The sequence below is a fragment of the Saimiri boliviensis genome, chromosome 2 (genome assembly GCF_048565385.1).
Source record: "Saimiri boliviensis isolate mSaiBol1 chromosome 2, mSaiBol1.pri, whole genome shotgun sequence".
Taxonomy (NCBI): Eukaryota; Metazoa; Chordata; class Mammalia; order Primates; family Cebidae; genus Saimiri; species Saimiri boliviensis.
Window position 1 is genome coordinate 126,426,151 of NC_133450.1, and position 27,707 is coordinate 126,453,857.

General features: G+C 41.2%; 2 protein-coding genes across 9 annotated transcripts in view; both read left to right on the forward strand.

The window, feature by feature from the left end:
• Positions 1–12,684, forward strand: part of MYO5A (myosin VA) — a 222,489-nt gene extending 209,805 nt beyond the window's left edge. For all 4 annotated transcript variants that reach the window (XM_074394231.1, XM_074394232.1, XM_074394233.1 and 1 more), the window contains 6 exons: positions 1,730–1,819; positions 3,421–3,571; positions 5,475–5,757; positions 7,602–7,776; positions 9,946–10,026; positions 10,312–12,684. In XM_074394231.1, coding sequence (XP_074250332.1) covers positions 1,730–1,819; positions 3,421–3,571; positions 5,475–5,757; positions 7,602–7,776; positions 9,946–10,026; positions 10,312–10,464 — 933 coding nt within the window. In that variant the 3' untranslated portion in view covers positions 10,465–12,684. The remainder of the gene's footprint in view (positions 1–1,729; positions 1,820–3,420; positions 3,572–5,474; positions 5,758–7,601; positions 7,777–9,945; positions 10,027–10,311) is intronic.
• A 14,477-nt stretch (positions 12,685–27,161) lies between these two features.
• Positions 27,162–27,707, forward strand: part of MYO5C (myosin VC) — a 115,684-nt gene continuing 115,138 nt past the window's right edge. For all 5 annotated transcript variants that reach the window (XM_074394234.1, XM_003941618.4, XM_010352387.3 and 2 more), the window contains exon 1: positions 27,162–27,348. In XM_074394234.1, coding sequence (XP_074250335.1) covers positions 27,322–27,348 — 27 coding nt within the window. In that variant the 5' untranslated portion in view covers positions 27,162–27,321. The remainder of the gene's footprint in view (positions 27,349–27,707) is intronic.

The following is a 27,707-nucleotide window of genomic DNA, read 5'->3' on the forward strand; positions in this document are numbered from 1 at the left end:
TGGTGCTTTAGTGACACTCTCCCACAGCCCAACAGTGACCAGCACAGTTTCCCAACCTGCCTTCATTGTCCCTGCCAGCTTATCTCAGAGCCTCCACTAGGAACAGTTGTAATCCAGATTTTTGGAAGAGATAGAGTTATTTTTGGTCAAATCTGCACTTCAGCTATAGGATGATTTTCTGTGTTTGGGAATGTAATAAAAGTTTATTTACTGGCAGTCCTCCTTCACTGGAAGACTACATAGCTGGGTCTTTCATATATTTACTTAGTGAGAAAATCAGGACCTGACTCAGTTATTCTGTCTCAGCTTAAAAGACTTAGTTAGGTTTGATATCCTCTAGGATTTTTTTTCTGAAAGTCTTTTTAGGGGAATATTCTACAAAATTTAAGAGTGTTTTATACTTTCTTAAAAATTTGATTTTATTTATGTAAAAAACAATGCTATTATGAGAAACCCATCTTTCTCCATGATATATCCTGTGCACTTTTACTGCGTAAAGCCACTACCAAGAAACCAAAGGCAGATACTCATACAGCTTCTAAGAACCTGGGTTTTGTCGTGATATAGTAATAGAGTCATTGGAATATATGATTTCTTGCAAAAAAAAAAAAAAAGAGCTTCTAAGATCATTTAATGCTAGGTACCTGTCCTAGATAAACTATTCTGGTTTTCCTTTGCAGGGTTTTTTGAGAAAAAGTGTAGGCAAACATTGATATTTCTTTGACTTCCCATATCCAAACTGGGATTAGTTCATCTAAACAGTTTAGTTTACAGATACATAATCCTTCCAGGTATGTCTGCCATGAAGCCTCTGGGAGGTATTCCCAGCCCCAACATCTTTTTCAAGCACAGTGAGTGTCTCTTCTTCCTGCCATGGTGGCCCAGTCCTGGTGAAGAGCCAATCAGCTTTCCCCTGACTGTGCTGCTCAGTGCAGGACTTCCTCCATCTCATCTCTCGATTCACAGCTCAGAAATTTTATCTTACCTTTGACAAGATTTTTAATCTAGTCTGGGTTTAAGTGCTTCAAATTCTTTTTCATATTGTTTCTCACAATACTAGTTACTCCTCTTTGTGCTTTTAGTTCTGATTCCCATCGTTAACCCCAAGGAACATGAGTTTCCATCAGCTGTGGCTGAGTGAAAAATTTTTTTTTTTAATTTTTTTATTTTGAAGACAGAGTCTCGTTCTGTTGCCCGGGCTGGAGTTCAGTGGCACGATCTTGGCTTACTGCAATCTCCGTCTCCTGGGTTCCAGTGATTCTCCTGTCTCAGCCTCCCAAGTAGCTGGGATTACAGGCATGCGCCACCACACCCAGCTAATTTTTGTATTTTAGTAGAGATGGGGTTTCACCATGTTGACCAGGCTAGTCTTGAACTCTTGACCTCAGGTGATCCACCCGCCTCAGCCTCCCAAAGTACTGAGATTACAAGTGTGAGTCACTGTGCCCAGCTGGGTGAATTTTTTCCTGCTTAAAGGGACAGCTAAATTCACATCAGTTTAATTTTCTATGCCAAAAAAGTGAATGGCAAGCAAAGCAACAACTAATGAATCTGGTGGCTGACATTCTGATAGTGATGATGTTAAGACTTCACAACTACAATGTGGTTTATTTTTATAATTGTTTATAATGGCAACTGAAAGAAATGGGTCCTTTGGTGTCTGTTCAATTTTTTTTAGGTTGTTATTTCCCTAAGGAAAAGACAAATTTAGACTTATTTTCTCTTTCAGAAAAGAGGTGATGATTTTGAAACCGTCTCCTTCTGGCTCTCTAACACATGCCGATTTTTGCACTGCTTGAAGCAGTACAGTGGAGAAGAGGTGAGAAAACCTTGATTACAAAACCAGCATGCTATACTTTCTCTGACCTTTTTAAGGAAAAATCTAAAAGCACAGAATGTTTAATCATTTCTTACTTTAGAAACCCAAATTCAGAGGTGGCTTAGAAGTTCATTGCTTTGTTTGATATTCACTATCTATGAAATAGTGATTTGGAGAATGACAGTTTCTTTTTTATATTATAAGAAAGCATAGAAAAAAATAAAGCATTGGTCAGTGAATAGTTACCAGAAGTGAACATTTTTGTCAATATGTTTTAGTGGGCATTTCAGAAGCTCATATCAGAATAGTGAACTATTTAAATAAATTAATCAATTTTGGTTTAATAATACATTAAAAAGTGATCAAAGCTTGTCTCTTTCAATTTGTCCAAAAAAATCTGTTGGGTTTTTTTTGTAGGGATGTGTTTATTAGTTGTTTGATAGGCTTCAAATATTCAAAACTATGTAGAATATTAATAATGACTATTAAGGGCTGTTTAGTATGTGTCAGACAGCACTTACTACACATGATGTTATTTATGATAATTCCTATAGCATCTCTGTGAGGTAAGAATTATAGCCCAGTTTTATAGATGAGGAAGCCAAGGCTTACTAGGGCTCATTGGTTTGTCCAAGTTCTCTTGGCCACAAGGAGAAGGAGCAGAGATGGGATCCTGGGTCTGAGCCTGACCCCGCTGAGGTCCCATGACCCTAACCGACTGCCCTCAGTACCTCCCATCCCTTTGCCAGGAGGGCAGCAGAGAAGGTCCCCAGCAGCACTTCCCAAGCACCCAGAGGCCCAGGCCTGTCCTGGCAGATGATGGGAGACACAGAGATGAGCAAGGCCTGGTCCCTGAGAAGATGGGGCCGACAGACCAGAATCCCCCAAAGGGGCTGCTGTCAGTCCCCACACTTGAACCAGTCATTAAGTAGATGGTAAGGAGGCAGACACTGGCTGTGGGGAGAATCCTTCATCAGGCAGCATCAGGCAAGCAACGTGTTAAACTGCAAAGTGACTGGAAAAAGGGCTGCCCATTCAGTTCCATTTAACAGATAACACCAAAGATTCCCTTCTAACCTCTGACTGAAAACCATGGTATGGGTACCACAAAATATAGTAAAGGGAAATTTTTGTATGTATTCACCAGTCTCTGTAGAAATTGGGCTATTTCAAGATTATATATGTCCTTTGGGTATAGTATTTAAGAATAGGACTATATTTAATGAACTGAAGTTAAGAGATTAGTACTTTAGATAATTTAGTGTTTAACAGTAAACCTGTTTCAGAAGTGAAACACTCACTTTTGTTTTTTTTTTTTAATTTAAGTTCCTCCCATTAATTTCATTGACATTGTATTGGGAAGATTTAAATGCTAGGTTGCCAAGTTTAGGTATTACTGAAAAGCTAGTAAGAAGTGGAGGCGGGTATGATGGAGGCAAACAAACACACGTCAGCATTTGAGAATGTCAGTCCTGGCATTGCAGTGGGGAAGCTCCTCGGACAGAGGGGAAAAGAGCATGAAGATGATGATCAGATCGGAGATAGTTACTGAAGAGACAGGTTACTTCATGTGTATCATTAACTTTGCATTATGACTCTAGGGCTTTATGAAGCACAACACATCTCGCCAGAATGAACACTGCCTCACCAATTTTGACCTGGCTGAGTATCGGCAGGTGCTGAGTGACTTGGCCATTCAGATCTACCAGCAGCTCGTGCGGGTGTTAGAGAACATCCTTCAGCCAATGATTGGTAAGGCCAGGACCCCACTGGGCATCGCAGCCTGCCTATCACTCGTGCCAGTCAATAAGTAGCCACCAGTGGCGCATGTTTCAGGAAGGGAATTCATATGACAAGCATAAAGTAGTAAGATACAGGGCTAAACCTAGCTGAGGAATCCCAGAAACCCAGCCATAGTTGACTGGGATGCATCAAAATCACTCCTTCCTTCCACAAGACTGAAACAGTAATACCTAGTTCCCTTCCTTAATGTTTAATGTTTAAATACAGTTTAATCCATGAATTTAAAAAAATTGTTTTAAGTTACCAAACACTATTATCTCCCAGCAAATTATCAGCAGGCTCTTAAGGCCACTTCTAGCTACACTTTCTTTCCCCATCCTTGCATTTTCCCCATTTCCACAACTTCATTTCCCGTCTATCGGCTCATAGTATTTCCTTTGCTTTCACAGGCCACAGTTAACCAGCTATTTGAGACATAAAAAGTTGAGGAAGCCATGGGAGATGGCAATGTTTTCTTCAGATGTCCCTTAAAAGGTTATGAATTTAAAGCACCCTAGGTCAGCTAAAATGTAGGTGGTAACACAGATACCAAGAAGGTCACCTTCAGCCAATCTTTCTTTTGCTTTGCCTGTTTCTGTTGGCTAAATAAGAAATTTGCCTTGAAGAAGCCCCACTCTAAATCATTACCCCCATGTCCCAGTCATTTAGCAGCAACAACAAATGTACCAGTTCTAGGGAATCTGTGTTTAGCACAGTTAAGTAGCAAGATGAACCAGATGTGGCCTTTGCTCTCAAGGGGCTCCCAGTCAGGGAGTGGACATCTCAGAAACATTCTAGGGGAGGCATAAGCCAAATGCTAAGAGAGCACAACAGGGAAACAGCAGGGCCACAGTAAGAAGATGAATCCTAGGAGACTGAGGTCAGCCCAAGGTCTCACTGCTATTGTGGGAAGCCCAGAATAAGAAAGGGCCCAGCTCTCCAGCCCCATCCCACTCCCCTCTCCCACATCTTCTCCAAGATGATTATCAGTGCCCTGGCTTTCTTACCATTTTTGCCTCTGAGGCTCAGATAACATGGAGAATGCTTATCTTAATCCTGACTGCTACCTACATCTCTCAAAAACCCACCCAAGACACACACCATTGTGCTATCACAAGGCTACTGCTTCTTATGCTTCTTATTTTAGAAAATACACCATTAAGTTTACTTAAATTCATAGTAAATTTTTGCATTTAAGAATTATTCCTCATCCTGGCCAACATGGTGAAACCCCGTTTCTACTAAAAATACAAAAATTAGCTGGGTGTGGTGGTGTTCATCTGTGGTCCCAGCTACTTGGGATGCTGAGACAGGATAATCACTTAAACCCAGGAGGCCGAGGTTGCAGTGAGCTGAGATCACGCCACTGCACTCCAGCCTGGTGACACAGCAAGACTCCATCTCAAAATAAATAAATAATAAATAATTATTCCTTCAGCAAAGCTTAAAATCCAGAAGCCCTTTTGTAGTGAAGTTTCTTTTCCCACTATTTTGGCACCCAGATCTTTTTTTTTTTTTTTTTTTTTTTTTTTTGAGATGGATTCTTGCTCTGTCACCCAGCCTGGAGCTCAGTGGTGCGATATCAGCTCATAGCAGCCTTTGCCTCCAAGGTTCAAGTGATTGCCCTCCCTCAGTCTTCTGAGTAGCTGGGATTACAGGTGCATACCACCACACCTCGCTAATTTTTGTACTTTCAATAGAGATGGGGGTTTCCTTATGTTGGCCAGGCTGGTCTTGAACTTCTGGCCGCCAGTGATCCACCCACCTCGGCCAGTTTTCCAAAGTTGAATGTGTGTGTGTTTGTGCACGTTTATGTGCATATGAAAGGTTTCCTTCCACATCTTCACCTCTAACAACTGAAATACTCCTGCAGTCTCAGGCATGCTGGAACATGAAACGATTCAGGGCGTGTCTGGAGTGAAGCCCACAGGGCTGAGAAAGCGAACCTCCAGTATTGCCGACGAGGGCACCTACACGCTGGACTCCATCCTCCGGCAGCTCAACTCCTTCCACTCGGTCATGTGTCAGCACGGCATGGACCCTGAACTGATCAAGCAGGTGGTCAAGCAGATGTTCTATATTGTGGGGGCCATCACCCTGAACAACCTACTCCTACGGAAGGACATGTGCTCCTGGAGTAAAGGCATGCAGATTAGGTGAGCAAATACCAACACCTGCGACAGCTTCTTTTTGCTGCCTGGCTGGCCTGCCAGGGTTGTGGAGAGCTAATGACTTGTTTTTGGTCTTTGCACGTGATGTATGGAGCTGTGCAGCCAAGCAGCAAGGGAGGAACTGGCACAGAGCCACTTTCCCTTATCTGGCTGGATTTCTCTAGATCTCTTTATTGCTTCTTGTCTTTACCCTGCCAACAGGTTCTTCACATTCTTAATAGGAAACCCTACTCCACTGTGAAGCTTGCTTATTTGGGGAAGTAAAGAGATGATGCAAAAATACACAAAGATGAGATAGCTGCTTCCTCTCCTTGTGTGTGTGTTTTAATTATATAATAAGAAATTATTAAATTGTAATGAAGATTTCTAATGTTTGATTGCCCTTAGAAATATATTTTTGGAAAGATACCTTTTTGTACCTATGGCAAAAAGAACAGGTCTAATAGATATTTTACTAATTCTTAAAATATCCTCCCTCTGTATTTAAGAAAAGCTACACTTAAGTTTATGCCCAATACTCCTTAGCATAACCTCATTATTGTAATATAATTCATTCTTTTGCAAATTTTTTTATTTTTTAATATTTATTTATTTATTTTTGAGACAGAGTTTTGCTCTTGTTGCCTAGGCTGGAGTGCACTGGCACAGTCTCAGCTCACTGAAACCTCTGCCTCCAGGTTCAAGAGATTCTCCTGCCTTAGCCTCCCGAGTAGCTGGGATTACAGGCGTGCACCACCACGCCTGGCTAATTTTTGTATTTTTAGTAGAGACAGAGTTTTACCGTGTTGGCCAGGGTGGTCTCGAACTCCTGACCTCAGCTGATCCACCTGCCTCAGCCTCCCAAAGTGCTGGAATTACAGGCATGAGCCACCACGCCTGACCACAAACTTTTTATTTTAAAACAGCTAGAATATTCACCAAGAGGTGGGAAAAAATGATTTCTCCTATGAAAATTTTAGTAGGTACTCAATCTCAGGATTAATGTTCTTTTCAAATTTTCCATCCTGACTCACATTGGATTGTAGTGAATTTAAAGACAATAATGCCTTCCTCTCAGATAGTAGAACATATTTCTCCATAAGCTCTACGTGGAATGTGGAGCCACCTATTATAATATTATGCTGGATCCTATTTACCTGGTTGCTAAGTGCTGACTGTGTGTCCATTGACCATAGTCTTAGGACCACTGCCACTTGGTTGGCTACTTTGTGAAATCTCACTGTCTTTGTAGTTTGTCTCTGTCCCCATTTGGAGTCCTTGTCTCTTCCAAGGGCCCTCTGTTGCCTCTCTCTTCCTTCATCCTGCAGCTTTCTTAGGCCACTGTCTTCATCTCCTGGGCTCTTCCCTTAAGGCCTGAGCACAGGTATATGTTGGGGCTTCTAGTTATTCTGTTACCTGATTTGGAGTTTGCCTTAAGAGAAAGTACTTCAAGGACTATCAAGTCTCATCCTGCAACAGTAACCCAGCTCTGAAATTGTGAGAGAAGCTACAAAGTGCTTTCTGGCAGAGCTACATTAAGTATTCTATTTTGTTTATTAGCAAGTCTAATAACTTTTACCATAATGACTTCATATCCATCTTCCAGTAAAGAGAATTACATTGTCTTGTCATTTAATCTTATATAATGATGATTATAATCCTCATGACTATAATAAATTTTTAAGCACAGCTGATGAGATTTAAGAAAACTGAACAAAAATACTGCCTGTCATTTTAACAGAAATCCTGACAAGGCCACACACACCAAAATTAAGACATTTTTGACAATATTCAGCAAATTTGCATTCTCTGTATCTCTCTCTCTCTCTCTTTTTTTTTTTTTTCCATAGGTACAATGTCAGTCAACTGGAAGAATGGCTGCGTGACAAGAATCTGATGAACAGTGGGGCTAAAGAAACCCTGGAACCTCTCATTCAGGCTGCTCAACTTTTGCAAGTGAAAAAGAAAACAGATGATGACGCAGAAGCCATTTGTTCTATGTGCAATGCTTTAACTACTGCCCAGGTAGAGCATTATTTCTCTGTTATGAAATAATTTAATATTCATCAAAGATGATCTTTAGGGAAGTAAAAAAGTTTTCTACTTATTGCTTATATCGCTGAGCTGCCTTGATCTGCGTCCAAGAAGATGTGTCTGTGCCGATCTTAAAGCAAGGAGATTTTGCCAGAAATTAATGCATTTCAGTGCTAATTACAGTTAAGTGTGTTCAGTATTCAGTAAGTATTGAGTGCTTACAGTGTTCTATATAACATTGAAGGCACTGGGATACATAGACAAAGCAAAGTCTGCTCTCATGGAGTATACAGTCTATGCAGCTTATATTCTATAAAATAGCTTTCCATATTATTTGATAATTGAGTGGATTATCAAATAATCACTTTGTTTTTTTAAAGACAGATAGTTGTTACTTCAACAAGTGTAACTGAACCTCCACCTGAAGGCACCATATTTATTGCTGGGGAAGATGCTTCAATAAATAAGGAAAAATTTCTGCCTTCAAGGAGCTTACAGTTTAGTAGGGAAGACAGAGTTGTATCCAGGTGACTCTATCATAGAGACTCTTGCAAATTCTATAGTAAGATATCTAAAGGAAGACTTTCTTAATGTTTATCATATGTCCTATAACATATGAAATTTTCAGTTTTGCCCAATACAATTGAAACTCAATCAGTAGGCCAGATGTGGTGGCTCACACCTGTAATCTCAGCACTTTGGAAGGCCAAGGGGGGCAGATCACCTGAGGTCAGGAGTTCAAGACCAGCCTGGCCAACATGGTTAAATCCCATCTCTACAAAAATACAAAAATTAGCCTGGTGTGGTGGCAGGTTCCTGTAATCCCAGTTACTTGGGAGGATGACACAGGAGAATGGCTTGAACCCAGGAGGCGGAGGTTGTAGTGAGCCGAGATTGTGCCACTACATTCCAGCCTGGGTTATAGAGCAAGACTCCATCTCAGAAAAACAAACAAAAACTCAGTAGATAATCGGAATCAAGATTTGTAGTTTCTTAATGTTGAATTGATATTTGCATAAGTTATTGCTAAAAATAAAGCAGAACTATCCTACTGAACAATGGTCTTGAGATTTCCTCCCAGTTCTTCAAGTGTGGAAAGTAAGAATACACTGGAGGAAGCCCAACTTTATAGAAGTTGTCTGTCATTCAACTTCTAAAGAATATACTTTAATCCTTAAATATACTTTAAGCATATTTCGCAGAGTGAGGCAGACCTACAATTTATTTATTTAGCAAATGTTAGTTAACAAAGTGGTTCTACTTTTTAAAATTCAAATACTTGACTCTGAGGGACTGATCCCTGATTCACTTTGTCACCACAGACCTGATAAACATGCCCACTTTCTAATTCATCTCTCTCTGGTCCTTAATTAATTTTCCTATAGATCAGCACTGTCCTGCATTCAACTATTATTTTCATTTTGTGTTATTTAAATAGCCCCCTGTGGCTAGTGACTACTGCTGTATTGGACAGCACAGCTTTAGATAATACCTTGAAAATGGAAATGTCTACCTTATATAGACAATGATTTATTTTAATTAGAAAAGTGTATTTATTTTAAATAGACATGACCATTTTACAAAAGAAATTATTGGACTTTTTGAAAGATAACTTCATACTCTCTAAGTAGTTGGTAATTTCTTTAGGGGCTTTTGTTATTCGTGTTATTTATGATGTTTTATAAAAAATATGATTTTAAAACATTCAAAAGAGATATTAATATAGCTAACATTTTTGTATGGTGAAAACAAGTTGAAGAATGGTATTAATGGAAGGAATCCCGTTTGAATAAAAATAATATGAACTAGAATATGTATAGCAGCTGGAAGATTCAGTGCATAGTTAACAATTGCCACTTTGGGAGACTGGAAGGATGGGAGTGGGGACTTTTTTTTTCATGTTTTATTTTCTTACACTGTTTGAATATTCTAAATTTATACGGCTTCTTACATTATTACACAAACATTACCTTGATACAGTCTCTTGTAAAAATTCAAATAACAAAGGTAAATGAGCAAACCAGCTTCTCCTTCCTTATGGTTCCAGACCATCCCTGAGTAGAACTGAAATCTGTACCCACAGATCCTTTCAGTTTTTCAGATTTAGGTACCCAGTGTGTATTGATATGCCAAAAACTTTGATCATTTCATTTCTCACAGATTGTCAAAGTATTGAATTTGTATACCCCAGTTAATGAGTTTGAAGAAAGAGTCTCTGTATCATTCATTCGTACTATACAGGTAAGAGCTCCCATCTTTTTCTTTGATTCAGCAACACCGTCTTTTGAATGGATATTTTGTAATTTATTGAAGGATAATGTGTTATATTTTATTATCTTATTTTATAATGCACTAACTTTTTTGATAATACTTTATTGGGAAAATGAAGTGAGTTTAAAACAAAGATAAACATTCTTCATTAGTTGAGAATTTGAGGGTAGAAATTTCAGTAGAAAAAAAATCTTTTAGGTTCAGAGAACTGATGCTCTGTTTATTTATTTATTTTTTTTTTCTTAATCTTCTCAGATGCGTTTACGAGACAGGAAAGACTCTCCCCAGCTGCTCATGGATGCTAAACACATCTTTCCTGTCACCTTTCCTTTCAACCCATCTTCCCTCGCACTAGAAACCATCCAGATTCCAGCCAGCCTCGGCCTGGGCTTCATTTCACGGGTCTAAAAGTGATGTCCAGGCAAACATTGACAATACATTTCTTGCCTGAAATAAGAACCCATTATTTCCAGTGAACTACTGAAAATACGTTTTTGAAGAGAAAGTGCTGATTATCTCCCAATGAGAAGTTATTAACTGGAAATCTTCCTAGAATACTTTCATCACCTTGGAAAAAAGATAGGCTCTTTCGTGCTGTGTTATCTTCATAGCAACACTCATCCTTGACCAACTAGGTACCCTGAGTTTACATACAGGTGAATGATGGAAGGAAGGGAGGGAGGAAGGAAAGGAGGAGAAAAATGTGTCTTCAGCTGGCAGCATTTATTTTAAATCTTTAGCACTGCATTTGAATGGTATAAAAAGCATCCCTTCTAGAGGTGAGCTGTTAGGAAGGCATCAAAGAACCTCCTCTGCACTAAACAGGAGAATGGAAATAAAAGTCTCCACTGAGTACATATCATATCAGTTTAGTAATCAGTTATGTTGATATTGTCAAACTGGATCAAAGAAATAAACTGGCAATATGTAGTTGGTCAAGTAACTTCCTTATTTGTATCACTATGATATAGAGATATTAAAGGAATGTTGGTTTGCTAAATAGCATAGATGTCCATTTGTACTATAGTTTACTGAGCATTTTAAATTGCTGCTATATACTGTCTTCTTAAAATGTAAGTGATATTAGGCCCTACAACAATAAGCTTCTCTTATCAGCTCTGTTTACAATTCAGTCAGATCACAGTTTTAACTGGATTATATGCAAATACCTACAGATTCACCTGCACAAGTAGTAGACACTGGAAAGTCATTTAGTAATATGACAAAATGCTTGACATTTAGGGGTAGGATTAGATAAAGTGGCTATTGTTGATGTCATTATTTATTCAGGATGTATTACATTGATGTGCTCACTAATTTTCCTTGTGTGGATATTGCATCAGGGTACAGTGTTCTGTGAAGTGACTTATTTTTAATAAGTCTGAACAGATCTGATTCGTACAGTGCACATTTTCAACCTTGACAGATTTTCTCTCTTGTTAATTTGTTAAGAATTAATCTCAGCTGGGCACAGTGGCTCACGCCTTTAATCCCAGCACTTTGGGATGCTGAGGTGGGCGGATCACTTGAGGTCAGGAGTTCGAAACCAGCCTGGCCAACATGACAAAACCCCGTCTCTACTAAAAATACAAAAATTAGCCGGGCATAGTGGCATGTGCCTGTAATCCCAGCTACTTGGGAGGCTGAGGCACGAGAATCAATTGACCCTGAGAAGCAGAGGTTGCAGTGAGATCACACCACCGCACTCCAGCTGGGGTGACAGAGCAAGACTCTGCCTCAGAAAAAGGGGGGGAAAAAAAAGAGTTAATCTCATTATCTAGAAAGAATTGTCAGAATGTTAATGATTCAGGTCTTGAAACTTTGATTATGCAAAAGAAAATAAGGTATATAATAAATATTTCATTATGATTCAGTTTTTTAAGGCTTTGCAACTTCTATAAGTGTTCTCAGATGCCACTAGATACTTTTAAAAGCATCATATTAGAAATACTTTAAGAAGACCTATATAGGAAGTAGAAGATTGTTGAATTTTACAGAGGATTTGGTTCATTAAGACCCAGATTCTATAAGTTTTCATTCTGAAATTCTAGTAAAACATATTCACCATTTTTCCTAGAAATCTTATACAATAAATCCTTCAGGTTGCACAAAAGCAAATTATTAGTTTTCATTAGAAACTCTGGTTCTGAATTACAATCATAGATTATATAATTTAACTGTTAGATGGTCTATAAAAATGACAAATCTTATTAAAATATGTGCAATATTTATGAAAATCAAATAGCTTCATATCAGTGATAAAGATTGTTATTAAAAGATAAATACTGTCTGTTAACTTACGTGGGCCTCAGTTTTCTTGTTTATAAAATAAGAGAGTTGGACACTGATTCTTAAAATTTCTTCCACATTTAAAATTCTTTCTTCTCAGCCCTTAGAATCTAGAGAAAAAAACTGCAGTTACTCAGTAAGTTCATTCTCTGGTGGAAAGACCAGTGTGTAGTGCCTGTCAATTCCTTAGGATTAATCAAATGTAAAATCACAAGTTTGTGTAGCCATAGCCTTTCTTAAATGTATATGATTCGTGGACATGCTTTTAGAAGGTCCTACTATATTTGTATTATAATTGGTTTAAGTAATTTTTATTACATCATGTACTGCTTCACTCAATTTGAATACATTTATTTATTTGCAATACCAACCAGAAACACTACCAGTTGCATCAGATTCTCTCAGTTTTTCCTGGTTGTCAATGCGGTTTCAATGCACAATTAAGTCACAGCTATTTGGTTTGTACCGAATGGATCAGAATCTAACAGCATTGATAGGCTGTAAGTTGGGGAGTTGCTAAGAAAATGCAACCGTGGTACAGGCTGTTCACCTCAGCCCTGAAAATGCTCCCAGACCTCCCCCAGCTTCATCCTGTGTAGCACGACTCACGTGCACCCTGAATCTTCTCAGGTCTTCCAGGTCACACTGTGGCTGTCACTGCCATGCAGCCCTTTTTGTTACTCAAACAGCTCATGTACTGAAGCATCATGAAGAAAAGGCTCCGGTGTGAGCCTTTCTCTCCCAACTCCGGTCTTTCTCCTCTCAAGTGCTGGAGCCAGAGCTCCCACTCCGCCCTGGCGGTTTCTCCTGTTCAGTGATGGTGGTACAAAGCTTCTGCTATTCCAGGACTCCAACTTCCTCCCAGGTCTACCCAGAGCCTCAGATGGGGGTCTGAATTAACCTCTCTTGGTGGCCTGAAGATTTTTAGTCATTCATAGGAATACCTTGTAACCAGGGAACCCCAGGGCCCAGTAAATGACTCTGTATACCATTTTCTTGAAGGTACAGGAATATTCTGCCAACTATGGGGATCTTTGGGCCAGTTTGAGGACTGCTTTCTCTGAGGTCCGTCCTTTCTGTCATCCACACTTCCTGACCCAGCTTCAGACACACCCCGCCTGTCTTTCACTTACTCATTCACTCTTCCCCTTCCCTCAACTTAATCATCTATCTATCCTGTTGCCTGCTGTTTGTGCACTGATGGCAGGTGGATGGAGTCAGTCTTCAGTTGCCCCTGCTGGCCTTCCTGGTGCTTACTGTCAGCCCAATCTTCACACAGTTCTTGTTGTTCTCACTTCTCTGCAATACATTCCTTTATAAGACCAGTCATTGACTTTTTCTTAATTCCTCTGTGACACACAATGGGAATTCAAAGGAAGAGATCTTAAAAGTCACAACAGTTTTTGTCTCAGTAATCCCCTCCCCACTCACCTTACTAGGTACATACAGACTCACACCCTTACAACTTGAAGCTGAAAAATTAAAAGTAATTTCCCTTCTTGCAGCTTTTCTCAGGTTAAGGCTTTAATCTGCCTGAGAGTAACTCTAAAAGGAGGGAAGATAAATATGGGATAAAATCCACAAAGTGTAGCTTCTAATTCCTTTGGAAGTTTAAAAAATTTCCACATACCTGATGCTTCTTTCATCAGGTGCAGAAGCACAAAAGCATATTCCAAAACCAACTGACAGGAGATTTGGGGATTAGTGTCAGTTTGGATGGTTTGCGCTGTTGTTATTTCTTCGTTTCAATGGATGGTTTAGATTTGGCTCTTTCTGGGTGAGTAGTTATGTGTAATATAGATCAAATCTTTTAGTAAGGTTACAGCTACATATTAGGGGAGGCGGTGAAAATATTATTAGAATTTCAGCGTGTGATTGTTGTAAGAAATTACTTTCCTGGTAACCCTAGGAAAATGGGCACCTGCCACCATCCTGAGAAGTCCTCACACAATGCTCTGTCTCGTTCTCTCTCTCTCTCTCTCTCTCTCTCTCTCTCTCTCACACACACACACACATACACACACACACAGTGTCTCCAATTCATAGAGTTCCTTAGCAGGTGTGAACACGGATCCTCTGGGTAATGTCAGCTGCTTATGATAAAACAGAGCCAAAACTAGTGCATCCTGCTGAAAGTAATGCAGAAACAATACCAGGGTCCAGATATGCTTTCCTGCAGCGCTTTCCTCTGTTACCTCGTTTCATCCTCACAGCAGCATGGACGGTGGATGGGGTGGCTTCTACAATCATTTGCTGTTAATAGCTTGGGAATAGAGATGGGGCAGTGACTTGCCTGATGTTACACAGCCCTCCAGCCATCCCGCTTTCCCATACAGAGCAGTGGCGTGGGCACCTGGGAGTCAGGAGAATTTAAAAACATTGTGAGGTCATGCTGCTGCCCTCTTGGTACCCGTGGAATGCCCCAGGCCAACAAGGGGTGCTTTTTTTTTTATCAGAGTTGGCAGCTGGCATGTGGGAACTGAGCAAGTGCTGAGTACTAGGTCATTTGTTTTAAGGAGACCAAGTGCTCAGCTCCAAGTGCTTTTCTTTCTTGTCAGTTACTTGCTATAACTAGGCTTGACTTTTGTCATGAATCAGTGCTCTCTGGGAGGGTGCAATACTGTGTTTAGAGATTAGTTGGTAGCAGGCTGTCTCAACCAAAAAGACAGGAAGCAGCAAAAGCCTCTCAAAGTTAAGAGGAGAGTTATTCTCCACACAACCGTCAGTGTCCCTACTTCCAGGTGAGCTTTGCAGCCTGCACAGGCCTACAGCCACAGGCCACCTTCCCAGTTTAGGTCCTCAGCACACGGAGCCCAAGCCACTGGGTACCTTCTGAGGGCTGTTCACAGGACGCGCCATCTGCAAGTCAGTCTGTGTGGGAGCGCGGCAGCGTGTGCATGCTGTGCTGCAGGCATTGGCAGTGCTAGGGGGGTGCCACGTGCATGCGCGTTGAAGAGGCTCTGTATCGCTGTGGCCTCTGTTCATGGATGAGTCCGTTGTAATTTGTTCTCAGGCTGTGCTGTGAGGGCCGCCTTAACCCTTGCTCCCTTCCCTTCTAGAGCTGCCTTAAGTTCTCCAGAACTTTCCTTCTGTAAAGGATATTTTGCCTGGAAGGGATATCTTGCCCTGTTTCTCGAGGTTTTGTGAGAGTTTTGACTGGGTGTGGCCCTGCATGACCCTCCTTCTCCTGTACTTTCTCCTCTTTCCTTTCCAAGTGGGAATGAGAACTGTGGGGCAGCGACAGTCTCGGAGCCAGTGAGAGGCCAACTTAGAGAATGCTGCTGAGTTAGTGAGACTCTGTGTCACAAGTAAGAAAATGTATATGAAAGAAATTTTGGAGATAGGTTAGATTCTTGGTAATACTTAAATGTCTTGCTTTCTACTAACCTTTTGTCACTAAAGGTAACGGGTGGAACTCAAACTTTTTGTGGACATTCTTTTCAAAGTTTTTTAAGAACCCTATACTATAAAAGGTTGAGTAAAAACAGGAAAGCGTGCTATACGTTCTCGTCCACTGTATTACCCTAAATTAAATAAACCAACCTGAATTACAGTAGATTTCTCAATAGATCAGGAACTGAAAAATGCTATGTAAAATATCTTCCAAAATGCTTTTTATACTTTTTTTATTTGTAGTTTGGTCTATCGAAAATGTTCATTAGCGTAACTTAATGGGTGTTATTGGATTCATATGACTAACATTTCTTCAGTATTGTAATGCTTAAAATATTTGAAAGAAAAATGTTTTTTAGTTGAAACTGGTATATGTAATTTAGTGCTTGGCAGGTCAGTATATTTTTATGCATTTTTCAGAGTCAACAGTTTCAAGTGTCTTATTGTTACCATATGTTATAATTTTAGCCCACATTTCAGGCTCCCTAAGTCATTTGAGCCATTATTTTTTCCAAACAAATGGTGAAATTTTTCTTTAAATGTGGATATATATGTTGTAATTTATGATTCCTAATTATGTATTTTTGTGGGATCCTGCAGTAAAATTGACTTTTTTGTGTCTTTGGAAAATTTAAATTGCTCTGTGTTGTGCAGAAATTAGCTCGTGCCATTTAACATATTGTATTTTAATTGTTAACTTTATTAATTTACTATGAAATGAACAAGCCTTTTAACTATAAGGAAATTGAGCATTTCAGTTTTCAAATATTTTTCCTTGTTGGGTCTGGAAAAGGAATTCTACTTTGATCTGCATAGAAAATTTTGATACAATTTTTTGCAAGTTCTTAGGTGAAACATTACCCATTAAAAAGGAAACAGAAATACTGAGACATGAAAGGCATTATCAACTAACTCTAGACTCTAGACCCCATTCCAGCATATCTCACGTGCAATTTTTAAAAATAAGTTAATAATTCACCTCATATCAACAAAAGCCTTTGAAACATGGGTTTTCACTAGATATACCTAGTGCTAAGATAAAAACCAAAACAATATCAGAATTACATTTATGCTCTAAATTTGTAGTTGTCCAATGTTGTGCTTAGTAAATGTGTGTCATTAATGCTGTATTCTCCTAGCTATTATAGAAACTTGTTTAAATAAAGATATAGATATAAAGAGTTTTTGTCAGCGTCTTATAAATAAATCCACAGCATGTTTTAAAACAACAAAACAAATTGTTTTCCTGAAGACTGGTGAATTTAAATACAACCTCTCCCCATGAGAATGTTCTAAGAAGTCTTGGAAATTTAAAAGTTGACGAGTTCCCCTCCCATACTGAACAACTTGGAGAATTGCCAAGCACTTAAGCAAACAAAAACAGTTGAGGAAAAGGTAACATCTTAGGCCGGGCGTGGTGGCTCACGCCTGTAATCCCAGCACTTTGGGAGGCCGAGGCGGGTGGATCACGAGGTCAAGAGATCCAGACCATCCTGGTCAACATGGTGAAACCCCATCTCTACTAAAAATACAAAAAAAAAAATTAGCTGGGCATGGTGGCGCGTGCCTGTAATCCCAGCTACTCAGGAGGCTGGGGCAGGAGAATTGCCTGAACCCCAGAGGCAGAGGTTGCGGTGAGCCAAGATCGCGCCATTGCATTCCAGCCTGGGTAACAAGAGCGAAACTCTGTCTCAAAAAAAAAAAAAGGTAACATCTTTTCTTCAAGGGGAAGTCATGCCTAAATATACTGGAATTCTCTGACAGAGAAATAGCCATAACCAAGGGGAATTTGATATACATAATCTACTTAGAGTTTCAAAAGATTGAGGATGTCATTTGTGTCAAAAGTTCTATTTTTAGTATAGTGGGAGAGTAGACGCTTTTTGGTATAGGCCATAGATTAAAGACGTATGCAGATGTGCTTTTTTGTGTAGGGAAACAGAGCAGTTATTCAGATCTGTGATAGAATTAGTCTCATCTTTATTTACAATAAAGGTAAATGAGTATCATGTAACATAACATTTTGGGTCAATGATGGAGCGCATATATGACAGTGGTCCCATAAGATTATAATACTGTATTTTTACTGTTATCTTTTCTATGTTTAGATAAATGGGTACTTACCATTGCCTGCAGTTTGCAGTACAGTGATGTTCTATACAGGTTTATAGCCTGGGAGCAATAAGCTATACCATGTAGCCAAGTTGTATAGTAGGCTATACCATCTGGGTTTGTGTAAGTACACTCTGATATTTGCACCATGATGAAATTGCCTAATGGTGCATTTCTCAGAGCATATCCCCTTTGTTAGTAATACATGACTGTATGTGGTTTTCATGTAGATTATAAACTTCCTACTTCCATAACACATGCATTCAACTCACTTATTAAGCACTTTTCTTAAGTGCTTAACATAAAAGGCCCTTGAAATATAGCAGCTTCCAGATTAAATTCAGTCACTGGCCCCATGAACTTCAGTAGAACACCAGTATGTTACAAATAATAAAATGTCAAAATTTGCAAACTATTTCTTTTTCTTTTTTTGAGACAAAGTCTCACTCTGTTGCTAGGCTGCAGTGCAGTGGCATGATCTCAGCAACCTCCACCTCCCAGATTCAAGTGATTCTCCTGCCTCAGGTTCCCCAGTAGCTGGGACTACAGGCACGCACACCACGCCCAGCTAAATTTTTTGTTTTGTAGAGATGGGGTTTTACCATGTTGGCCAGGATAGTCTCAATCTCTTGACCTCGTGATCTGCCCACTTTGGCCTCCCAAAGTGCTGGGATTATACGCGTGAGCCACCGTGCCTGGCCAACAGTTTCTTTTTCTAAATAAATTGGAACTCAGTCAAGATTATTTCCTCATAATAAGATCACTCTTGGCCAATTGCATTTTTGTATGATCATTAGGATTCTTTTTGGGGCATATGACAAAAATCAAACTCAAACTGACCCAACTAAGAAGGAAGTGTATTACCTAAACATAACTAAAGTTCGGAGATATATCCAGGTGCCCAAACATTGACATCAGGGTCTCTCCTTTTCTTACTGTGGCTTCATTATTAGTCATGTTCTCCCCCAAGTGACAAAGATGGCCCTCAGTAGTGTTTTGCTTCATTCTGTGGCTCTGCCTTCAGTATTCTCAGTAACATTTCAGAATGCAGTCTCATTGGCTTGAGTTCTACTTCCATCCCCAGAATAATCACTGTGTCCAGAGGAGTGGAGTGCTCTTACTGTCCTAGCCTGACACACCCCCCACTGAAACTAGAAATTGGGTCATCTTCACAGAAAACACAGGATTGATGAGGTGGTAGTGGGAGTTCTCCAGAGGACGGACAGGGTATAGTTAGCAGAGGAAATAAAAGCAACGCATGTCTACAGTAATGCCTTCTCCTGAATGAGAGAGAAAGGGACATGAATTGTGTGCAGCACTGGGATGAGTGGGGAGGGACAAGATCGAGCCACTGCACTCCAGCCCGGAGACAGAGCTAGACTCCACCTCAAAAGAAGAAAAAGATTCAGATGCCTGACATGAGGGAAATGCATATGAAAACCGCAACGAGCTACTACTTCACACCCACAAAAATGCCTAGAATCAAAAAGTCAGGTAATAACATGGATTGGCAAGGATGTGGAGAAATCGGAACTCTCAGGCATTGCTGGTAAGGAGGTAAAATGGTGCAGCCACTTTGGAAAACAGTCTGGTAGTTCCCCTTAATAGTTAAAGAATAGAGTTACCCTATGACCCAGCAATTCCACTCCTGGAAATACCCAAGAGAAATGAAGACATATGTCCGTACAAAAACTTGTACGTAAATGTTTATAGCAGCATTACTCATGATTGCCAAAAGTTGGGAACGGTCAGGTCTCTGTATGCAAGCCTGGAGCCTGAAAGTCTGAAGTCCTGCTTGCCTGGCTGATGTCTCCCACCCCCTGCCTGCATTTGCCATTGTCCCTAATTGCCCAGCAGATCTTCCTGGGACAAGCCTCTCACCCAACCTGCCATCTTAACTGTTACTATGATAATACTCTTATCCCACCCACCACTATAACTAACTTATGATAATAATATACTCCTTGCCCCTACGCCCACCACTGTAACTGATCTTACTCTGTAACTTTTCACTGCCCACCCCAAACTATAGAACCAACTCCTATCCCACTGCCCTTTGCTAATGCCCTTTTTGGTCTTAGCCCACCTGCACCCAGGTGAATAAACAGCCATGTTGCTCACACAAAGCCTGCTTGGAAGGTCTCTTCATTCAAATCACGAATTTTTCAACAGGAACAACTCAAATATACATGAACTGATTAATACAATGGAATGTTACTCAGCCATGAAAAGGCAACAAGGCAACCCATTCTACAACATGGGTGAACCTTGAAAACATTAAGCTAAGTGAAAGAAGTCAGTCACAAAAGACCACATGCTATATGACTTGATTTACATAAAGTGTCCAAAATAGGAAAATTCAGAGAGACATACAGTAGATTAGTGCTTGCTTAGGGCTAGGAGGATTAGGGAGTAAAGAAGGGATAGACAATGATAGCTAAAGGGCATGGGATTTCGTTTTTGAGATGATGAAAATGTAGCCAGGCGCGGTGGCTCAAGCCTGTAATCTCAGCCCTTTGGGAGGCTAAGGCGGGTGGATCACGAGGTCAGGAGATCGAGACCATCCTGGTCAACATGATGAAACCCCGTCTCTACTAAAAATACAAAAATTAGCTGGGCATGGTGGCGTGTGCCTGTAATCCCAGCTACTCAGGAGGCTGAGGCAGGAGAATTGCCTGAACCCAGGAGGCGGAGGTTGCGGTGAGCGGAGATTGCGCCATTGCACTCCAGCCTGGGTAACAAGAGCAAAACTCCATCTCAAAAAAAAAAAAAAAAAAAAAATTGAATTGTGTACTTTAAATGAGTAACATGTGATGTAAGAATTATATCTCATTGGGCCGGGCGCGGTGGCTCAAGCCTGTAATCCCAGTACTTTGGGAGGCCGAGGCGGGTGGATCACGAGGTCAAGAGATCGAGACCATCCTGGTCAACATGGTGAAACCCCATCTCTACTAAAAATACAAAAAATTAGCTGGGCATGGTGGTGCATGCCTGTAATCCCAGCTACTCAGGAGGCTGAGGCAGGAGAATTGCCTGAACCCAGCAGGCGGAGGTTGCGGTGAGCCGAGATCGCGCCATTGCACTCCAGCCTGGGTAACAAGAGCGAAACTCTGTCTCAAAAAAAAAAAAAAAAAAAAAAAAGAATTATATCTCATTAAATATGTTTAATATTTGCTTATTCATTTATTTGTTTAAAACAGGGTCACACTTCTCTGTCACCCAGGTTGGAGTGCAGTGGCATGATCATGGATCACTGGAGCCTCCAATTTCTGGGCTCCAGTGATCCTCCCACCTCAGCCTCCTAGGTAGCTGAGACTACAGGAACACGCCAGCATGCCTGGCTAATTTTCTTTGTGTGTGTGTGTGTGGAGATGGGAGTCTTGCTATGTTGCCCAGCCTGGTTTCAAATTCCTGAGTTCAAACAATCTTCCTGCCTCAGCCTCCCAAATTATGTTTTATTTTGTTTGCTGGTTTTTAACACAAGGTCTCACTCTGTCACTAGGCTCACTGCAACCTTCGTCTCCTGGGCTCAAGCGATCCTCCCACCTCACCCTCCTGAGTAGCTGGGACTGTAGGAGTACACCACCATTGTCCCACTATTTTCATATTTTTTGTAGAGACAGGGTTTTACCATGTTGCCCAGGTTGGGCTCACACTCCTGGGCTCAAGCAATTTGCCCACTTACCTTGGCCTCCCAAAGCGCTAGCATTACAGGCATGAGCCACTGTGCCTGGCCGGTTTTGGTTGTTTTTTAGTGGAATTTTGATATCCAGTATGGCAGACTAAGGAGCTCAGCAAATTCTCTCCTCAAAAAGCAAAGACAACACTACAAAAACAAAACAATAACTTTAGGATTCCGTTAAGTTGACCAGCAGCATACAGTAAGTTAATGACAGTTACTTAAGAAAACCAATGAACTCTACAAAAACAGTGGGAATCTGGTCATCTTGCCTGGGGCTGCTCCAAACGTCCTTCCCTCCTCTACAGGAAATAGCATGTTGGTTCTAGCTGGGTAGGGCAGCCTGTGAAAACTGACAGCTTTGCTGCTGGAGGGGAGTCACTTGATTTGGAGAAGTGGGCAGGAAATCCTCATGACTGGAAATTAGAACAGTGATCTCAGAACTGTGAGAGAGCAAATTGTTGTGTTAAGCCACTCGATTTGTAGTACTTTGCTACAGCAGCCTTAGGAAAGTAATACAGTATTAAGCTGAAGTATCTATGATAAGACGTATATTTTAATCCCTAGAGAATCACTGACAAATTAACTCAAGAAAGAGAGCTCTTTTTAAGGGGGGAAAATTATGCACTTAAAAAAAAAAACTATCACCAAAAAATTCAGAAAAGGGGAAACAGGAAGAAAAATACGTGTGCTATATAGAAAACAACAAAAGGCAGACACAAATCCAACTATATCAATGACTATATTCAATGCAAATGGACTACACACTCTAAAAAAAAGGCAGAGATTATCAGAACGTACTTGAGAAAAACAAGTGCAAACAACAACAATACAGGCACAGTGGTGTATGCCTATAATCCCAATTACTTGAGAGGCTGAGGAAGGAGGATCACTTGAGTCCATGAGTTCAAGACCAACCTGGGCAACTATTCTGTGTGGGAGACCTGCAAGGGGAGAAGGCACACATAATACTTTCAAGGGTAAACAACTTTATCCCATCTAAATGGCAATGCAGATACAATAAGCAAATGACATAATAAGCAAATTGATATAATAAGCAAATCGCAATGGAAAGAGAAGGGGTAAGATATACACATATATACATATATATATTTATATACACACACTCACCAGACTATGGAGGATTCCTCACCAGACTGGGAAGCAACAGTGTGGGCTCCAGAGTCAGCCACTTGTCAGTGCACAGAAGAGAGGTCTCGTGAAGCTTCAGTGCAGCCTGGGACCCTAGCTCTTTCTGTAACAAGTTGTTTGGCATGAGGCCCAGTCAGGAGGGCCCTTTGCAACTGGGCTCAAGGAATACAAAAAGGTCAACTTGTTTTTGCTATTGTCTGTTGTTTTTCAGGAACAGACTGAAATAGAGATTTATCCAAAACAGTGCTGGATGAACGCCTCAAGGGGCTCACACAATCTGTTCTGGGACTTGGTGACCACTGTTTGTGTCCATGTTCAATGGAGTTCAAATTTAATTAATTTTTTTTTTTTTTTTTTTGAGATGGAGTCTCACTCTGTCGCCCAGGCTGGAGTACAGTGGCCCAATCTCAGCCCACTGCAACCTCCACCTCCAGGGTTCAAGCAATTTTCCTTCCTCAGCCTCCTGAGTAACTGAGATTACAGGCACCTGCCACTGTGCCTGGCTCATTTTTGTATTTTTAGTAGAGATAGGATTTCACCATCTTGGCCAGGCTGGTGTTGAACTCCTAACTTCAGGTTATCCACCCACTTTGGTCTCCCAAGTATTAGAGGCATGAGCCATAGCACCTGGCCAAATTTAATGTTTAACTATTCCTCCATAGCAACATAGTAAGACTCCACATCTATATAAATACATACATACATACATACATACATACATACATAAAATTTAAAAATTGAAAAACTGGCCAGTTTTTGTGGTCGGTTTAAAAAATAGCCTTTCTGCCAGGCACGGTGGCATGTTCCTGTAGTCCTAGCTACTCGGGAGGCTGAGGCAGGAGGATCACTTGTGCCCAAGAGTTCTGAGCTGTAGTGCGCTATGCTGATCGGGTGTCTGCACTAAGTTCGGCATCAGACCTCCTGGGAGCCGGGGACCACCAGGTTGCCTAAGGAGGGGTGAACCGGCCCAGGTTGGAAATGGAGTAGGTCAAAACTTCCGTGCTGATCAGTAGTGGGATAGCGCCTGTGAATAGCTACTGCACTCCAGCCTGGACAGCATAGCAAGACCTTGTCTCTATTTAAAAAAAAAAAATAGCCTTTCTGATTAGTGTGTTACGATGTCTCACTGTGGGTCCAATTTGCATTTATTTCTATGATGACTATTTATTGACCACTTTGGTATTCTCTTTTGTGAAATGTCTGTTCAAGTGTTTAGTCCACTTGAACTGGTATTTAAACAGATTTTCAACAAATTGCTCTGTTTTCAGCCATACACACTGTTGGTAGAAGTATACATTGATATCACAATTTTTTACAAATCTCTTTAACATTATCTGCTAAAGTTGACCATTGCATTACATACCTGTGATCCAGCAATTCTGCTCCATTTATGTACCCAACAAAAACAGATATATTTGTGCATCAAGACACCTTAAAAATGTTCACAGCAGCATTATTCATAGTAGCTGCAAACTGAAGTGACCCAAATATTTATCAATAGGAGAATGCATAAATTGTAGAATATTTATACAATGGAATACCAGACAGGAATGAGAGACCTCAAACCACAGCTACATGCAACAACATGAATAAATATCATTTGGCTTTTTAAGCCGAATGTAAGAGTTACACATGTGATTCCATTTATTTAGAACATCCAAAACAGGAAAAACTCATCTATGGTGATACAAATCAGAACAGTGGTTATCTCTGAGAGACAACGATTTGAAGAAACTAGGAAAGTCTTGGGAACTTGGTAACATTCTATGTCTGGATCTGGTGATGGTTACTTTGGTGTGTTGATGTGTTCCATGAATAAGAATACATTGAGGGCGGGCGCGGTGGCTCAAACCTGTAATCCCAGCACTTTGGGAGGCCGAGGCGGGTGGATCACGAGGACAAGAGATCCAGACCATCCTGGTCAACATGGTGAAACCCTGTCTCTACTAAAAATACAAAACATGAGCTGGGCATGGTGGTGCGTGCCTGTAATCCCAGCTACTCAGGAGGCTGAGGCAGGAGAATTGCCTGAACCTAGGAGGAGGAGGTTGCGGTGAGCCGAGATTGCGCCATTGCACTCCAGCCTGGGTAACAAGAGTGAAACTACGTCTCAAAAAAAAAAAAAAAAAAAAAAAGAATACATTGAGCTGTACACTTATTTGTATACTTTTCTGTATATAATTTTGTCCTTCAATAAAAAAATTTTCTTTAAAAAAAAGCAGCTAGATTATCTTTTCAACTCTGAGCAATCAGGCAACTGTCACTACTTACCTTATAGCTTTTCTTGATGTAAAATAGAATTATTTGGGGCAATAATGTAAATAATTTTGTATATAAACAAATACAAAACTGAAGTTACCAAAATCCTCTCTTCGTGGCATTTGTGGCATTTATCATTACTGATCAATGCCAGGCCCTTCTTTATATTTTTGATCCCCTTTTTGAAATCTCTAATTCTATTCCTCTCCCTCATAGATATCCACTCTTGCATAGTTAATGAATGACTTTGTAATTTGTCCTCCACACACATTGTACTCATGAACAATATTTAGTATTGCAGTAAGACTTGGGCTACACTTCTATTCAACATTTTTAAAAAATTTCTCTCCGAGTTAAGTAGATTGTGTCTATTCCTGCTAGCAGCTGTAAGGTTTTACATGTATATACTATTTCTTTTTTTATTTTTCTCTGCTGTCTGCCATGTATATACTATTTTATTTATTCCCCTGTTGATATTTAAATGCTTCCAACTCTTCGATATATACCCATGTTGTGATGAACATCTACTTGTCTTTTTGGGTGACCAAGTCAGAATTTTTCTGCCTACATTTATTGGCATAACTATTCTCAAATTGCTTTCTAGGATGGCAGTATAATTCCCACCAGCTATGTGACCAAAAAAAGTTTTTCTCACATCCCAGATAGTATCTGATATTGTCTAACCTAAACATTTTTGCCAATATGATGGGTATAAATATCTCATCGTTGTTTTCATTTGTATTTGTCTGATTACTGCTAAAGTTGATGTCTTCTTATATGCGAACAAGTCATTGAAGTGTCCCCATCTGTGAATTGCCTATTAATTTTTGTCAGTTTTAAAAATTGGATTTCTGCCGGACGCGGTGGCTCAAGCCTGTAATCCCAGCACTTTGGGAGGCTGAGGCGGGTGGATCACGAGGTCAAGAGATCGAGACCATCCTGGTCAACATGGTGAAACCCCATCTCTACTAAAAATACAAAAAAAAAAAAAAAAAAAATTAGCTGGGCATGGTGGCATGTGCCTGTAATCCCAGCTACTCAGGAGGCTGAGGCAGGAGAATTGCTTGAACCCAGGAGGCGGAGGTTGCGGTGAGCCGAGATCGCGCCATTGCACTCCAGCCTGGGTAACAAGAGCGAAACTCCATCTAAAAAAAAAAAAAAAAAAAAAAATTGGATTTCTTTTGCCAATTAACAGTTCTTACATATGGAAACTACTGCAACCCAACATTTTTAAGATTGTCCCTCTTTTTTTTTTTTTCTAATAATTTCCTGGTTTTACGTTTTAATCGTGAAAACATCTGGAGCTTTTTTTTGGCTGCAGTGTTTGCCGTGGATCTGCCTTTATTGTTTTTGCATATAACAGGCCCATCTAATAAATACTCTTTTCTTTCCCTATCTGGCCCTTAAGGCTACTGTATAATGTAGGGCTCTGTCGGTGGGTTCCAGCATGTTCCCTTACTCATGTATGCGTTCTCATGCAAGTGTCACACCGTTTTAATGACACATACTGCTTTGTTACAACCCTAAATATATGGAAGGGTAAATTTCTTCCCTTTTAGAATTGTCTTACACAGGGCTTTTATTCTATGTGAAGAATAGAATCATTGTCCAATTTTCTGAAAGTTCTGTTAGGATTCTGATCTCAATATATTAGGCGTATATATTGATTTGGGTAGAGGTGACACTTTAACCGTATTAAACGTTCCCATCCAGGAAAATGGCACGTCTCCCCGTTTACTCGGGCCTTCTTTTAAGGTCTTTAGGGGAAATTTAAATATTTTCTCCACAAAAGCCAAGAGCATTTTTGCGAGTGTAATCTCTGGATACTTTACATTTTGACTGATATTGTAAATATTTTATTTTGTATTGCATAGACAATGCTCATATAAAGGAACATTACTTGTTTTTGTATTTGATTTTGAATACGATGACCTTGCTGGACTCTCTTTAACACTTTCTTTGTGTTCAGTTCGTTGATTCCCTTGGGTCTGCCATGTAAATGGTTGTGTCCTCTGCTCGCTGAGGCGCTGACTCTCCGGCCAGGCAGCCTCCGGATGCACCTGTGCCTGCCCGGGAGCCCACGCCCCCGGCCCGGGCCTTCGCCACCCGGGATCCCGCCAGGTGCAGCAGAGGCAGCGCCCGCGCCCCGCCCCGGCCAATGGCAGCGCGGACTCGCCGGCCCGGCCTGGAGCGACCAATCCCGCCGCTGCCCCCTCCCCTCGCCGCCAGCTCGGGAACGGGAACGCCAGGCCGCTGGAAAACTTTGGGCAAGATGGCCCGGCGGTGATTTCCGCGGCGGTCTCCTGCGCCCGGCGTCTGCGCCGCAGGCCCAGCCCCCGAGCCTCGCACGTGCGGCCGCCCCGGCCCGGCCCCTCCTGCCCATGGCGGTGGCCGAGCTGTACACGCAGGTAGGAGGGTCAGCCCGGCTCCCGGGGGCGCTGGGGGGGGCCGGCCCTGCTAACGCTGACTCGACCTGGCGTCCGGCCCACACCTGCGCACCTGACTCGGGCAGAGCTGGCGGGCGGGCGGGCGCGCGCTGGGGGCCGCGGGGACCGGGGACAAGAGCGAGCGTCGCCCCTCCAGCGCCCGGACGTGCTCCGTCGCTGCCCGCGGGGAAGCCCCCTCTTGGCCCCGCACCCTGGCCCGGGTGCCCTGGGGGTGGGAAGACCCTGTGGGAGGGGCCCCCTCCTCCGCCGCTGCAGCCTCGGGGCCTAGAATTCCCTGTCCTCAGGGGTCGCGCGTGCGTCCCCATCTCCCGGGACTGGAG